At 32.7% G+C, this 17,230-nt stretch overlaps 1 protein-coding gene across 1 annotated transcript; it reads left to right on the forward strand.

The window, feature by feature from the left end:
- The first annotated feature begins 6,091 nt into the window (after positions 1–6,091).
- Positions 6,092–14,337, forward strand: LOC134279878 (thymidine phosphorylase-like). Its single transcript, XM_062762293.1, has 8 exons — positions 6,092–6,296; positions 9,586–9,791; positions 10,163–10,391; positions 10,672–10,790; positions 12,170–12,332; positions 12,889–13,116; positions 13,213–13,353; positions 13,796–14,337. The coding sequence occupies exons 1-8, from the start codon at positions 6,167–6,169 to the stop codon at positions 13,930–13,932; spliced, it is 1,353 nt and encodes a 450-aa protein (XP_062618277.1). The 5' UTR covers positions 6,092–6,166; the 3' UTR covers positions 13,933–14,337.
- Positions 14,338–17,230: the final 2,893 nt, after the last annotated feature.

Genomic DNA, 17,230 nt, shown 5'->3' on the forward strand with positions numbered 1-17,230 from the left:
GTATTATCATAATGAGTTATAAAATCAGATTTTTTTCTTTTGTAATATAAGGGAGCCGAATCTAAATTCAATTTACTGCAGATCCAGCGATTCCAGACTGGACTTACTACCACCTCGCTCAAGGTATTTTATTATATGTTAATAACTTTGGTTTTCAATTTTTCTAGCTTCGTAAATGAATGCTTTAAATTATCAGTAATTAAGTTAATGCTTTATTTGTCATATATGTAATACATGCAATGCATTACTATGTATATATTGTATATATTTACATTTACTTATCATAATTTTTTTTTGTAGAATCCTTTAATTGTTATGTGAATAAACATAAAAAAAAACACCACCTTCTTATTTTATTTATCACTCGCGGTCACAATACTATCCAAATTGTAATTATAGTATAACAATGGTATGCCCCTGAGGACCCTTTATTAGTGAATAAACATATATTTAATCAACAGTTCATAAATTTGGGACGATATGGAAACCTGACCTTCAACTTTTATTTATCTCGTAAAATTTAAATATATTTTGAACCTATTAAATGTATGAGAAGTTATACACATATCATGATATTGAACAACCGTATATATAGGTCATTATATTTAATAAAATTAATGTTCATTTACAACACTTTGAGGTTGAGAGTGCCGGGAAAACATTAATCTGAACATGAACAAAAAGCTTGATGCATAAGATCTCAAGAAACAGATCCCATGTTTTAATTGCATATGATAATTGTAATCTTAATTTTGAAAAATATAAAGGATGACTGCACTTAATGCTGTGTTTTTGTCTTTTTCGTTCGCCTCTGTTGTTTTTAAATCTTAACCTAACTTCAGTTTTGCATATTTACTACAGAAATCTGTCAATTTGCTACCTATAAGTCACGTGACGGAATTTAGTATTCACAAAATTACCTGAGGAAAGATATCACGTGCTGAATTATAATATTAAACCTGTCTCAGTCCTTGGTTACAACAGATAGAGCGAGTGAAAGAAGAAGCAGTTTTTTTTTCTCTTTTAAACCATGAGCGCATGTTTGTCTATTAATCTCCTTTTATCACAACATTATTAATGCAAATATACAACTACTGTTAAAAAGAGAACAATAGACAAACATACGCTGTCTATGTAAAAAAAAAGTGGGAGTCCTCATAATCGTACGGAGAAATGATAAATTGTGAGGACCCCCGCCTTAGAAAACAGTTTCGTACATCGTAAATGCGTATTTTTAATTATTGTAACTAAGTAAAGTTGCATTGAGATGGTACAGAATCGCGCACTTCGTTACTATTTGGGGGTACACAGATTTACGCCGATACCAGCATTACATGGAGAATTCGGTTGGAAGCTGCCTTTCCATAGACACTGCATTAACGCTGTACGATACTAGAATCGTTTACTGACAATGGAGGACAACCGCATAACAAAACATGTTTTCTTGTGGGAACTAAATCAATGTAATAAATATAGCTGGACGTCGCAAATTAAATTTCTATTTGAATCGGTGAATTGTGAACATGTTTATCATAGGTTATTAATGTTTGATATAGTTGAATTTGAACAAAGATTACTTTTAAATTATGAGAGTGAATGGCTAGTACGAAAGCCTATTAGGATCAATCTAAAGAGAAAAAAAAATTCAAAAGGCGTTATAACGCCTTTTGAAAAGGAGTATTAATGCGAAAAAAGGCGTTATTACGCCTTACCATTCCAAAAAGCGTTATTACGCCTTTCCATTCAAAAAAGGCGTTATTACGCCTTTCCATTCTAAAAGGCGTTATAACGCCTATCCAAAAGGCGTTATTATGCCTTTCCAAAAGGCATTATTACGCCTTTTAAAAGGCGTTATTACGCCTTTTAAAAGGCGTTATTACGCCTTTCCATTCTAAAAGGCGTTATTATGCCTTTCAAAAAAGCGTTATTACGCCTTTCTAAAAAGCGTTATTACGCCTTTCTAAAAGGCGTTATTATGCCTTTCTAAAAGGGTTATTACGCTTTTTGAATAACCATTATTTTGCATTTAACAGGCCCGTGATTTTAATACCCCCCCCCCCCCCCCCACCCCTCTACTGGCCAAACTCGTGGAGGGACTTCTCGGTAAAACTTTATTTAAATGCAGTAATTTGCCACAGTTTTACATACTGCAACAAAATGTTCAGGAACCAAACAACCGATAGTTAATTATGAAATTTAAACTCTAGCAAGACTTTTCCCCAAAAAGTGTGTATGTGTGGAGGGGGTACCCCATTCACACTCGTACTACTGGCCTACTTGAAAAGGAAAATGGAAAGGCGTTATTTTATGTTAATAAATATATGAAAGATTTAATTAAAACCATCTTTATTTATGCAATTCTCTATATTCCTGCACATCTCACTGACAAATGCTTGCATTCGTATTAAGAGAAGGCAACACTCTAATTGTGAAGATCTAGGATATAGGCAGATGTATCTTGGAGCTTAGCTTGCCATGTATTAAAATTCATGTCATTTGAAGATGTTTTTCTCTCTTCTTGGAAAAAAGCAGGCAAACTATTTGCATGGGTATAATGAGCAATGACCCTTGGTAGAGGTGTGCCTTGTATTAAAAAAAGACTGACTCAGTTGGTTTAACATCGAAAATATATGACGCATTTAAAAATCTTTTTTCCTGGAAATCTAATTGCTATCTGTTTAAATTATTTTTTGAGAATTAAATTAGTCCTTTATCTAATTGTGAAATTAATGTCCCAAAGGTAAGATTTCTGCCCCCCCCCCTTCTCGGTTGGGCTAAATATGTTTAGTATTCACGTAATAACGCCTTTTAGAAAGGCGTAATAATGCCTTTTGGAAAGGCGTAATAACGCCTTTTAGAAAGGCGTAATAACGCCTTTTGGAAAGGCGTAATAACGCCTTTTAAAAAGGCGTAATAATGCCTTTTGGAAAGGCGTAATAACGCCTTTTGGAAAGGCGTAATAACGCCTTTGAGAAAGGCGTTATAACGCCTTTTAAAAAGGCGTAATAACGCCTTTTGGAATGGAAAGGCGTAATAATGCCTTTTTTCCTGTTATAACGCCTTTTAATTTTTTTTTCTATAGATTGATCCTAATAGGCTTTCGTAGTAAAGATAAAACAACTACCTAAATTACGTATGTATAAAGATTTCAAAACACATTTTAATACTGAAAACTACCTAGAAAGGAATATTTCAAAATTTCAAAGATCTATTCTTGCTCAATTTAGATGTGAAATTTTACCAGTTAGAGTTGAAACTGGAAGATATAAAGGAGAATCATTAGAAGATAGGTTATGTAATTTTTGTTCTAAAGATGAAGTAGAAGACGAGTACCACTTTTTATTAAATTGTACAGAATATTTAAATTTCAGATCAGATTTATTTACTAGTATTAGGTGTAACCCAACTTTTTCTATGTTAGATCAAGAGAGTGTAAATTTTCTTTTAACAAATTTTCCTACGCAGACCTAAAAATATTTATACCTTTCATACATGCACTGTTACAACGCACTTTGAAAAATTACGCACGTTGAAAAAAATTTTCAAAGTGCGTTAAAATTTGGGACCAAGCTAACGCACTTTGAAAAAAATATTTTTTTTTCAAAGTGCGTTAATATCGACGATATTAACGCACTTTGAAAAAAATGTAAAGATTGATCAATATTCCTTCAAATAATCGGTATGATAAATAACAGATCCTGGTTTGATAACTTTTTTATGAGAAAGTCACTGTAGGACCTGAGATACTGACGTTTTAAATATTTAAGGTTTTGATAAAATAAAAGGGAAAATTAAAGGGTCTTGAAAAAAAGAATGACGATTGTTTAAGTTCATTAATTCGTTTCTTCTTTTTTTCTATTCTAGTCTTTGATAAGTAGATGTAAAGGTGTATAGGTGGCACTAACAGAGGACAGCTTAAGCAACTTAGCATTTATCATAATAAAAAGGGGCCAATTTGATTGTTCAAAACTATAAAATTCTTTCTCTCTCATACATTTTACTGTACCTAAAAATTTCTAGTTTTCATCTGTTTTAATTAACTCATTTATTATTGAAAGTTTTTAAAGTCATACCAGTTAGGTTAATACATAATTATATGAATGCTTTGAGTATAGCATAGACATCGAGACTGGGGAGGGGATGGGGGGGGGGGGCTAAACCCCCCACTTATTTATGTAATAATGGAGAATTGGAAATATATTGTATATCTGTTGGTGTATATCAGTATGGGATTCAGGCAGATGGACACTAGGGGTTTCACCCCTTGCAGACTCTCACCTCTCGTCATTATGTATTTTTGTTTACATAAACTGATGAGCCATATGGCTTAAAGTTATTGAATAAAGAATTATATTTTGGAAAGATATATACATCGTATAAGCATTGAAAATGCAGCGTACCCTTTTTAGGTTTATTGCTCCCCCCCCCACCCCGTTTGTTACCGACACCTATGTATTGGAAAGATAAAGATTTGGACTTAGGGATCTTATACCCGTCTTCTCCTCTTTTCGACGGAAGTAAAATCAATTCATTTTTGAGGTTAGGGTTAGGTTTAGTTTTTTGAAAGATAAATAATTTAATTTCACTTGTATCAAGCGATTTCATTGGCTGAATAATTCAGAGGAACATATAATATTTTGTATAACATAACTTGCCTACGTCACAATGAGTTACGTCAAAAACGTATTGCTCCGCTTGACGTTACTTTTAAAATAATGCTCAATTTAAAGCCTTATTCTGGAGGAAAAATTTTCTTATTGCCTACACTGAAATTAAATTATAAGGAATGAAGCTAATTTCAACTTATGTTATACGATATAACAAAACTTGGGGCAGTTTACGCTTTTTTATAAACCGCTTCGCTTCGCGGTTTATAAAGCGTAAATTGGAAATAAGTTATGTTATATCGTATAACATAAGTTGAAATTAGCTTCATTCCTTAAATAACAAAGAAAATCTTTCCATGACTAAAATATGATTTTTTTTTCAAAGTGCGTTATTAACGTTAAGTGCCTCCATGGCAAAATATATTGATGTAGACTCTTAACGCACTTTGAAAAATTTTTTCAAAGTGCGTTGAGTCGGTCCCAAATTTAACGCACTTTGAAAAAAATTTTCAAAGTGCGTTGATTTTGTCCCAATTTTAACGCACTTTGAAAAAATTTTTCAAAGTGCGTAATTTTTTCAAAGTGCGTTGCCACAATGCACAGGCAATCTCAGTTGTACAAAAAACGCCATGCGCAATATTTGTGTATATATTTTTCATATATTTTGTTAAAAGTGACATATAGGTCCGATGGGCCGGGTGTTTGGATATTAATTGTATTAAATGTTTTTTCATTGTACTGTATAACACATATCACTATAATAAACAATTTACTAACTTACTTACTTTACTTTAGATAAGATGTTTAAAGTTTATTTTGACGCAAATTTCGCAAATCCTTAAGTGCAGTCATCTTTTAGGTATGCATAAAAATCGATAAATTAATTTTAAAAGCGGTTCCATATTCAATATTGAAAAAATACTGAAAAATGAGCTTCGAATGAATTTTTAACTCAGTTAAAATGCTTTGTTACAGCAAGGACGAATATGTGCCAATGAACAATAAAATGTATATATGCGGCAAGAGAGAATGCCTTAATATTGTCTTCTTCCATGATGATAATGTTTATACAGAAGGACAAATGTACATGTATACAGTCAAAATGATTAATTAAACTAGACATAATTAATAAATATGTACTGTTTTTAATTTTATTACAACTAATACATGTATCTTACTTTTTCACGGGAGACAAAAATTATATTAAAGTATTTCATTCGTGCTATTGAATAAAGAAATCACCACAGAAGCCGCCGTGTAGCATGTACATGCATACAATTTTCTTAACGTGTTCACGTACCTCATGTATTGTTTTTTGTTTTTGTTTTTTTCGTTTTATTTTGTATTTTTTTTTTAATATTTTAAAACAATATTATAAGCTTAAACGACAATTACACATGAAGTAATTATTTTTCTTTTAATGCAAGCACTTGATGCTACACTCAAGGTTATCAAGTGGCATCATTAATAATCCCTTCCGTGCCTCAACCTGCATCCATATAAACGCACATGGAAGGGAAAGCTGTGAATTTACGCGATTGAAGTCACAGTGACCTACGATGTCCACGACGAGTTTCCGAATTCCCGATCTGCTTATTAAAAAAAGGGATGGGAATGCCCTCACCCCCGGGGAAATTGAATATTTCGTCAGGGAGGTGGTCAGTGGAGGAGTGCAGGAATGCCAGCTCGGTAAGATATTACATAACATGTACAATGTTTATAGTTATAGATGTGGCGTATTGAACCTGTAGGAGAGAAGAGAGCATTTCGCCTGCAAGAAATTCAAGATTCTTTTAATAATTAAAGTTAATGTAGTTAATGACATAAACTTTCTTTCCTAGAGACACCTAGATGAGGTCCTGGTGACCTATTAAAAACAATAACATCTGCATTTGCCTCGTGGATAATAATTTATCAAGCCTTACATATGTGTACGCGTGGAGAGAGAGAAAGAGAGAGAGAGAGAGAGAGAGGCTGGTCCATGGCAAAATTTTTCAATTGTTAAGTCGAATTATATTATAATTTAAATGCGTATTTTGTCATTATTTATTTAAATGAACACAACATACATGCAGATAAAAAAGAAATATAGTGGGCATGAAACTGTTACACACTAACATGCACACACAGACACATTCGGACAAGCTGTTGACCTTCCTCTGTAGCTAATGAGAGATCGATTTTATCTTACACACGTGTGTCCATTCGTGATAATTACTTAGCAAGCTTTGCCAGACTCCAAGAAATGGATTGGCATTTTCTGACATTCCTCAAATATTGTTGGCCCTATTGTAAATTATATCGACAATCAATTTTATATTAAATGCCACTGTAAATCTAAACATTTCGACTACAATGCTTATACAAGTAAGTATTTCCGGGGCGAATGGAAGGTGATATTGGTCACAATTAATAATGATATGTGTATAACAAAGGAATTTTGTTTGAAACATATTTAATTTACAGATCATTCTGATAAAAAGGAATAGTAATAGTATAGTTATTTGTGCAACTCTCTGCATGTGAAAAATTTCTCGCTAATAAAAAAATCCTTTCAATAATTAAGAAAATTGACTTTAAATCCACATGCTGTAAAGTCATTGATGTCGGTTTCACCTGTGTATTTGCACACATAAACAATTCTGTGGGTAACTCCGTTGTTTGCTTTCACTTAATCATTTAATGAAACATGCAGTTCTATAGAAATGCGGTGCTGTAAGAAGAATTGAAGTATTTGTTTTTATCTCAACGTTTCGGTCAGCAGATAAACCCAAAAGATATGTCTAAGAGTAAAATAAGAACTGGATTATGTCTGTTATCGGAACGTGCTGGTAACATGGCAAACTAACATAAGATTCAAAACACTGATATGGAGTCAGCGTGATAAAGAATATATACAGGTACCTGAAGCAAACTGTACCGGCAGAAACGTAGGTTCGGACTGTTGATTTACCCTTTTCAACCTCAAATAAAGGTGCTAAAAATAAAATATTTGCATGACATTAGACAGCACATTCCCCATCATGCAGTTTAAGTAAAACAACTGACAGGTTCATTATAGTGAAAAATACTGCTTTTGCTTTAGGTGTGAGCTATATAAATGGAAAAAAAACACGCATAACACACAGTTCAAATTGGTCAATAAAATATGATAAAATAAAATACATTTTTGTTTTTGCCTTGTCGATTTTTTTTTCATCCCGTTGAACTCGTATTTGCGCACAGATTCATTATCGAATGTCAATAATCGCAATTGTTCGTAAAGTTTAAATCTTGTGAAAAACATCTTCATTGTACATCTGTCCGCGGACAAAGATGACATTTTTTTTAAGGTCATTCATTGTGAATAAATGGAGAATGAATAATCAATAAATATCAGATTTTTAAATGTTTGCTAGGACGCTTAGTAGATAAAACGGGATTTTTTAAGGTTCAATTACACTTTCTCTGACATCAACTGAAGATACGAATCCCTATAGAATGGAAGTAGATCTTTATGATGATCTGAAAGATGTATATTTTCATATCCACATATTTTATTTATTTTTTGGGTATTTATAGTTGATAACCGACTTGTAAGCATTTGATATTATTATACTTTCATGTTAAATACTACTATCTGATTGGTTTAGACGCAGTTGACAATCCGTTCTATTACCCTCAGTCGTAGCAACACACGTGGCAACGGGTAACACAACGTAATGTCACATGCGTGGAAATTATGCGCGTACGGTTCACCGTAGAATTCTCAAAACGTCAGTTGCGCGTTTGAAAGAACCGGAATAAACTTGACGTCAGTAAAAGCTTGTCTCCGATGTAGCTTACAACAAACAACAAAAGACAGACGAAACATGCTTGCGAGTGCAAGAAATGACGAACCTTTAGATGAAAAAGGACTCTTACATTATCAAATTAACAATAAAGAGGTCAGTAAATCTTTTTCGAAATAGCGGGGAATTTGAAAGCTTTCTAAACGTGAACGTAAAGACGATCGACGATTTTTTTGATGACATCCTAAATCAAGAAGACATTCAGTATAATAAAATAAATGGTGCCTGTTTTGGAGGGAAACAGTTGAAATTGACACTCAGGACTCGGAAAACCATTGTCAACCTCCGCTGACGCGTCGGTTGACAATGGTTTTCCTTGGGGTGCCAATTTCAACTGTTACCCTCCAAAACAGGCACCAATATATAATAAAATATATACTCCGTGCACTGAAGGATAGCTATGCTGATTTTCGTCCTCATACATGGACATAGGAAAGGGGGGGGGCACGGGTCCCTAATAATTTTACCGATATATAGAATGCTGTAGAAAACAATACATAGCAAACAATACATAGCAAATCTTTGCTCGTGTCCCCTAAAAGGCTAAATGAACACGTCTGATAGTGCCCCCCCCCCCAGCTGAAAATGTATACTAGTACATGTATATAGCTGTGCCCCACCAACTAAAATTGCTTCCTATGGGCTTCTCGTACACTTACAAAAACAGAAAAATTCCTGACATTTATTTTTTTTCATCAAACAAACGCTACTGGATCCCTACTAGGATCAAACCGGAAGTCATTTATTTCTAGATTTAAAAAACTATAATTATAAAACATCGCCAACCGTAAATATATTTTTTTTCGAAAATTGCCGTACAATTAAAACAATGAGGTTCATTGGCCAAAAGTATATGAATGATAGCTTTTGAGAATGCAACTTAACTCTTGAAGTAATAGATGAATAGCAACATCGAATTTCGTGTGACTTCAAAATTATATCTTTGTCAGTACTGTTGTGTTCTTACTGGTTGAAGCGTAGGTCATTTTTAATGCTTATTATTATAATTTTTTTTTTTAGATAAACTGAGATTTAAACTATTTTTTTTTTCAGAGTACCCAAAATTTAGCTTGTTTGTCTTTCTTTTAATGAAATTAATAAATTCTAAAAAGACGAGTGTTTACATGCAAGAGCAATGTATGTTGCAGGCGCCATGTTGATGGCTATATACCTGAAAGGTCTCACGGACGAAGAAACCGTATGCTTAACTGGAGCTATGAAGAACTCGGGAGATGTACTGGGTCCCTGGCCAGCAGAGTGGGACGGAAAAGTAGTAGACAAACACAGCACAGGTGGCGTGGGTGACAAGATTAGTCTCATTCTGGCGCCAGCTCTGGCTGCTTGTGGAATGAAGGCAAGAGTAGCTAGAAGAGATAAAAACATTAGCATCATAATTTATATTTTACTGCATTCACCATCATAAGATTTTTCTCGCGGCATGTGTGACCTCTCTTGAAACGGGAGATTCTCACGCATCCTAAGCACATGATCTTACCTTTAAAATAGGGGTCAACGTAATTTTTGCCCTCTTTCCATATTTGGATTCTAAGATCGATAATTGTTTTTTATGTCTACCCTTTAACATTCCCTTGACTTTCTTGAGTGGAATTTTTAAAAAGGTAGACCCGTATCGTAATGAAACAGCAAATGTACGAGTATTGCACTCTACCAGATTTTATAATCGAAATGGTAGAAGACTGAAACATTTTTTTTTTAATTTTTCAGGTCCCTATGGTCTCCGGGCGAGGTCTGGGTCACACCGGCGGAACACTAGACAAGCTGGAGTCCATTGAGGGGCTGTCCGTCTCTGCAACTAAGGATAAAATGTTGCAGATATTGACAAATGTCGGCTGCTGCATTGTAGGTCAGACAGAAAATCTTGTTCCCGCCGATAAGAAAATGTACGCCATTCGTGACGTCACTGGAACAGTCGACAATATTGGGCTCATATCAGGTTTTGAAGCATATATATTTTTGCTGTGTATTGCAAATTGCTGATTTTATATTTTTTTGATTAGCTTTTTTTACATTTAATTTGTAAACTCAGTTTATGGACCAACGGAAATCGTACAATTCAATATAAGAAGAAAAACAGATTTAACAGCATTCAAAATCAAGAGATTAGAGTCCTTTCAAAGATAAAGTAAATAATGTCTACTCAAGATCATAGGAAAAAAAAATGGTAATAAAAGTAAAACTAAAACGTTTCCCAACAAAGATTATTATTTTTTCAGGCTCCATAATTTCGAAAAAAGCCGCTGAGCAGCTAAACGCCCTTGTTCTGGATGTGAAATTTGGCGTCGGGGCAATGATGGTGGATGAAGTCAAGTCGAGGGAACTGGCTAAAAAGATGGTAAGATAAAACACATCATATTTAGAGTATTTTGCCACTGCGGGAACAAAATTACATCGTTTGTTAATAAATGTTTTTATATCAATAATCAACACGTTTACCCCTAACTGTCAGTATCTGACATTATATTTTTACATGACTAGTCAGCATGCAGTGGGTGGTTAGTGCAATATTTTTTTTTAAATAAAACATTATCAACTCAGGCTATTTTTCCGCAGCTACCAGAAAGTTAGAAAAGCGGTCGAAATCCTTCCAGTTTGGCCAACATGTATTTCTCAAACAGCAGTGTGGCAACGCACTTTGAAAAAAATTACGCACTTTGAGAAAATATTTCAAAATGCCTTAAAATTGGGACAAAATCAACGCACTTTGAAAAAAATTTTCAAAGTGCGTTTAATTTGGGACACAGTCAACGCACTTTGAAAAAAAATTTCAAAGTGCGTTAAGAGTGTACATAGACATTTTATTTAACGCACTTTGAAAAAATATGCATATAAAACAAAAAATTCTAGACTTAGATTTTAGTGATTGAAAGAATAGTTTTGTAATAATTATATCTTTCGAAAAACTTTACATGTACATGTACTCATTTAACCTCATAGCCTCATTGAGAACAAATAGAAGACGAGTAAGAAGGTCTATCATCAAAACTGTTTTTTCCTTATAAATTGTAGATAGCCGTCGGTAGCAATTTGAAATAGGAACACCCCCCACCCCCAAGGTAAGCCCCAATTTTCAATGCCTATATTATTATGTATATCTTTGCAAAACATTTATGTGCCTAAGCCCCCTCCCCCTCGCGGTACCGATGCCTATGCTACACCCAAATATATGTATTTACATAACTGGTATAAAACTTTCGGTAAATTTTAGTTTACATAAAATGCATGCAAACTGAAAAAAAATTAAGTACAGTAAAACATTTAAGAGAGAAAGAATTTTCAAAGTAAAAATCGCTCACTTTCACAACCTGAGGTGACCTTATCACCGAAGAGTTATCAAACAGATTCAATTATTCATCATAGTTAAGATTTGCAAATATATTGACCAAACCATACACATTTTTTTCAAAGAGCGTTAATATGGTCGATATTAACGCTCTTTGAAAAGAATTTTTATTTTTTCAATTACGTTTATTTAGTCCCAAATTTAACGCACCATGAAAAAAAAAATTTCAAAGTGCGTAATTTATCAAAGTGCGTTGTAACACAGCAGATACTTTAAATGTTGTATTTTTATTTAATTTACTTGTATCAAGTGCTAATAATTTTCTTGTTTAAATTTTTTTTTAAATGGCTTGTTAAATACATTTATATATTAAAGAAATATTCTGAAATTTGCAGAAATAATGTTCATGTGTGTTCATATGCCATGAACAGGTTGAGATTGGTAATGGTTTAGGAATAAAGACAGTGGCTTTAATGACCGATATGAATAACCCAATAGGAAATATGATCGGGAATGCTCTAGAAGTGGCCGAATCCGTGAACTGTCTCCATGGAAACGGACCATCCGAACTGGAGGACCTTGTCCTTAGACTTGGTAATGACAAGTACAAGTACTTCTTTCAGTGGTTTATGATTACCACTTTGATGAAATAGAAATTCACATGATTCATGGTATTTTTTTCTTTGGAGCGACTGAGCTATCGTGAGGACCATAATTCAATTACATTAAGTCAGTTTCACGCTAACGTTGAAAACCTTTTTCTCTTTGTAGGAAAAGTGCGGCGTGTTTCATATAAAATAGCATAATATATTCAAAGAAGCGACATTTTACCAATCTATCTGTTTTGATATAAATAAATGTAAATATTAGTTATAAATTGTAGTTTTGAATGTGTTATCCGCTTTGCAGACAAAGTTCAACTATCGCGGGTTATTTGATTTGTCAGCACATTCGTCGGTAAAATAATGTTTTGCGATGAATGTTCTTTTAGAATGTATAATTCAATGCTTTATAATAATTTGAAATCTTCATATGTTTTTTTATGAGCAAACTTTTATTAAAGAAAGGTAATCAATTGGCTTTGAACTATGCATGTTTTTTATGCTTCCATCATTTTATATTTAGTGTAAATCTTTAAATACATTCTTAGGTGGACAGTTGTTATTTCTTAGTGGTAATGCTAGTTCTACAGAAGAAGGACAAAAGAAACTCAAAGAGACTCTGAACAATGGAGAAGCAGCCAGGAAATTCAAGGAAATGATAATCGCACAAGGAGCAAATCCAGAAAAAGCCGAGGTCTTGTGTACAAGGGGGGCCGATTTGTGGAGTGTACTCCCTAAAGCCAAGACTGTAACTACGCTCAAAAGCAAACACTCTGGTAATTGGATTCTTTCAAGTGTTTCAGTTTATGTCTTTTTTTTTATTTTCCTTCACTTTTTTCACAATGTATAAAATGTCTGTTTTTCTGTGAAAGGTTTCGTCTTTGCTATAAATTCAAGAACCTGTGCCGAGTGTTCTTTGAAACTTGGTGCAGGACGAAAGGCCAGTAGTGACAAAATTAATCATTCTGTTGGCTTGGAAATATGTGTGAATATCGGGGACAGCATTAAAGAAGGTCAGTATGTCGATACTGAGTGCTCATCTCAATTAAAGAGTTTTAGTATGTACTGAGTAATACTTCCCGTTGAATTCCTTGTCATTTAATTCAATTTGTGCATTGTTATTGAAATTTTACTATTAAAGGTGTTAATTTTCAGGTATGGAAAATTATGCGATATTCCATATTTCTAAGACAATAAGGGAAATTCTTTATACTATAATAATTTCTGAAGTTTTCATTTGTTGAACACTAACCTTGTGGAAAGTAGCAAGATGACAGTTGTGTATATTACATGTATAAAATTGAAAAAATGTTTCACTTATCCGAGAAATGTAGTAAACACACTAATATTTTTAACATTTTTTCTTAAAATCATTTAATAAACATATAAATTAAATCGACAAAAATGAATTTGAAATGATACCTCTTCTAGATATATGTTTTATTGACTTGGCAGGTGATGTTTGGATCAAAGTTTATCATGACTGTGACGTCATTCCCGATGACATAATGGCACTTTTAGGCAATGCGATTGATGTGCAGCCATCACAACCGGATATCCTGCCAACTCGTGTCAAGGACATCATATCATAAACGTCTTAAAATAGATAAACGTAATGGTTATATTATACTTCGATCAAAACTTTTCTACCTCTAAATTCTATATCAAGTCTCCTGACTTTTTGTTCTATAAATTTTCAGTTTTATTCAAAATTTAATATTGAACTGAAGGCAGCATATAGAATTTTTAATGTACATTAATCCTGACGATTTTTAAAAAACAATCATGTTTTTAAGAATACATAGTATTACACTGTTTATGGATTTTATACATGTTTTGGAGACTTTACACATTTTTATATACTGTATCAAAAATACATGTATATCCTCCTGACAAACTATGTATTAGTGCTTTATTGATTTATGTGTGAAAGATATGTGTTTTTGAAACAAGCCTTTGGAGAACTGTATAAATTTCATCCCTTGCATACATATCAACAGGTTTAGCATTGTTTTTTTTTCAGACAAAGTTATTTAATTCTCTGGTCCTCTAAGACTACATGTACCAGACAATTTTTCCCTGAGACTTTATTAATTTGGGATCCATCTTCTACAAGGTTTCTTTTTTTCCTTTTTCCTTATTAAGTTATTCCACCAGACCTTTACAAGGAATAGGGTTTCTGGTTCTAGCCAAAGGATAGGGCAAAGTTTTAATTATATAAAAATCAAAGAATTGCATGACATTGAAGGTCTATTAATCTTCTAATCTTTTAGGGAAATTTGCGCTATTCATATAATCACTTATCTCTACAAGTGCCATTAATGCTAGAAAGGATATTTCAGAATTAAGATTTCATGACAAAAAGAGTTTTTTAAAAACCACAAGGTTAAATTAAAAATTAGTGCTGTTCAAATAACCCCTCTGTTCCAATTCTGCTTCATATGAATACACAAATATCTCTCCTAATTACGGGGCTCAGTTGGTACCCATGGGCATTCCAATAGATTGTTGAAAGACCTGGTCTCCAAAAACAACATAGCGGTAAATATTGTCAATCAAAAACGCAAGCATCTTTTTGATGTCGACTTCAGAGTACATATGTGTACAATCAGAATGTTTTTAACAAAGTAATTTTGCAAGTGACCAATGACAAGGTAAGTAATTTTCGCGTTTCATTTTTATTGAAAAAAGCAGCCGTCAATGATATTGAAAAGCATGAACTTTAATTTATCGTGGGGAAAAGTTATGTATAAAGTTCAAAAGTATTTAAGCTGTTGATTTTTCTAAAATCTTGTAATTTCAAAATGTCCAAAAGTTCCTTGGAATTTTTAAATATCCACATCTGATTTACACCACTTCTTGAATATATTGTTGCACAGTACTCTTGAAGTTTCTCCTTCACTACTGTTAATATCTTAGTGAGGAGTAAAGAAAAAGGCTTGGTTGAACATTTACAGGAACCTGCTACGTATCTCTGTTTTAAAACGCATAAGACCTTTACGACCGAATCATCTGAATATTTTTTATTGTAAACCAATGTCAAATTAAGCAATATTACATCAATCTATCTTCCTCTGCCTCTCTCACTTCAACTTTTCTTACCGAGTTGACAAACAAACCTTCTTATTTTATATCTCAAACAAAATGAATACGAGTACATGTAGAATGAACATGCATATGAATAGCATTTAAAGAAGTTAATATGACATAATTTTTAAGATTCTTTAAATGGTTTTTAATTAAAATGAAGTAAGAAAGAGAACAGAAAACCATGTTATTGAATGAAGCAAGGGAGCTATGGTTGTTAAAAGCTATTTAAATTAATTTAAGTTAATTTAATGTATATAATCGTACGCAAAATGCTCATAAATTTAATTACAGTAAAAAGTAAGAGAAAGCCACTTAAAATCTAATTTTATTTTCTTTTCCAGAGAAAAATTTGTTTACATTCATTGTAAATGAACGAGAAGGTTGTGGAAATGAAACCAAACTTTATTTTTATTTCTCATAGATTGTAAATGAATAAACAGGAAACGAAAGTAAAACTAAAACTTTATTACGGGAGAAAAATGACCCTTCTGTGCCTCATCATGTTTATTTTCATATAGATAGACATGTATAGATCGGATTGCTTTACACGTGCATTGTTTATCGAGTCGTGACAGTTAAACAGCAATGTTCAGAATCCCTGATTTACTTGTAAAAAAGAGAAATGGGGAGGCCCTCACCACGGCGGAGATTGAATATTTTGTCAAGGAGGTGGTGAGCGGAGGGGTACAGGAATGTCAATTAACTCGGTAAGAAAAGTTGTAATGAGAGAGGCAGAGGAAGATGGATTGATGTAGCAAACATCTGCAATTTTGATGGAGATTTTTGCTGTTTTCTTTGTGACGCCTCTTTTATATAATGTAATTTTTGAGTTTGAGTACTTTTTATTTTCATCATATTTCTTAAAGATATATTTCATTTTTGTAAGTGCATTTTTCACCTATTTGTTTCGCTTGAAACACATTCAATTCAATTCAGTGCAAACATTAATTGATTTTCAGAGAACCATTGAAAAACAAAAGCAATTATACACTTATAATTATGATATTAGGAGCAGAGAGAACAGTGACACATTTCTTCTCATCAAATATCTATCACAGAACTAACGCTTTGAACTAATTGATCATCTACCAAATCTATACATTTAATCAGGAACACATTCGTTTAACCTTAAGGCGAGCAGTATAATAGCTACATTTATGCCCAGAGATGGTACCTGAAGCCATCCCTGATATAATATATGTACGTGTTTCATCAGCTCCTAATGTAAATTGTTCCAACAAAAGTCCAAATTTTCAATTACAGGTACAGGTTATTTTCGAAACTCACCATTTTGTTATTTTGCATAAATTTGATAATGTCACAATGTTCATATAATTTTTGGTGAAAGGTTAAAATGCTTATACTGTAGTATATACATTAAAATATATTGACAATCAGATAATGTACATCTTTTGAATTAGAATTCAATTACAATTCAGCATAAAAAATAATTGTTTTAAGTGCATCACAGGTGTTTTGCCAGCGCCTTTCATATTCCATAGTTCTACAGATTTGTAACAGCAAAAACTTTTCTATAAAAAAATGTCTATGATTCTCTTCATTAGAATATAAATTTTTAATTTTGGAACACTTATATTTAACAACAAAAATAAATTGTTTTACAATAATTATTATCAAGTAAACTGTAATTCACATTTATTCTTGTTCTCATATTTACCAAAAAGTATATAAAGTCTGTCAAAATAACAATGCATATCAAACTTTTCTAAAATCCACTCTTCAATACTACACATTAATTCTATTTCTATGAAATATTCAACAAATAAGTCAGTAATTGTT

This window comes from Saccostrea cucullata, unplaced genomic scaffold (genome assembly GCF_032062105.1).
Source record: "Saccostrea cucullata isolate Sc308-1 unplaced genomic scaffold, CSIRO_AGI_Scuc_v1 ctg5512, whole genome shotgun sequence".
In the NCBI taxonomy this organism is placed as follows: Eukaryota; Metazoa; Mollusca; class Bivalvia; order Ostreida; family Ostreidae; genus Saccostrea; species Saccostrea cuccullata.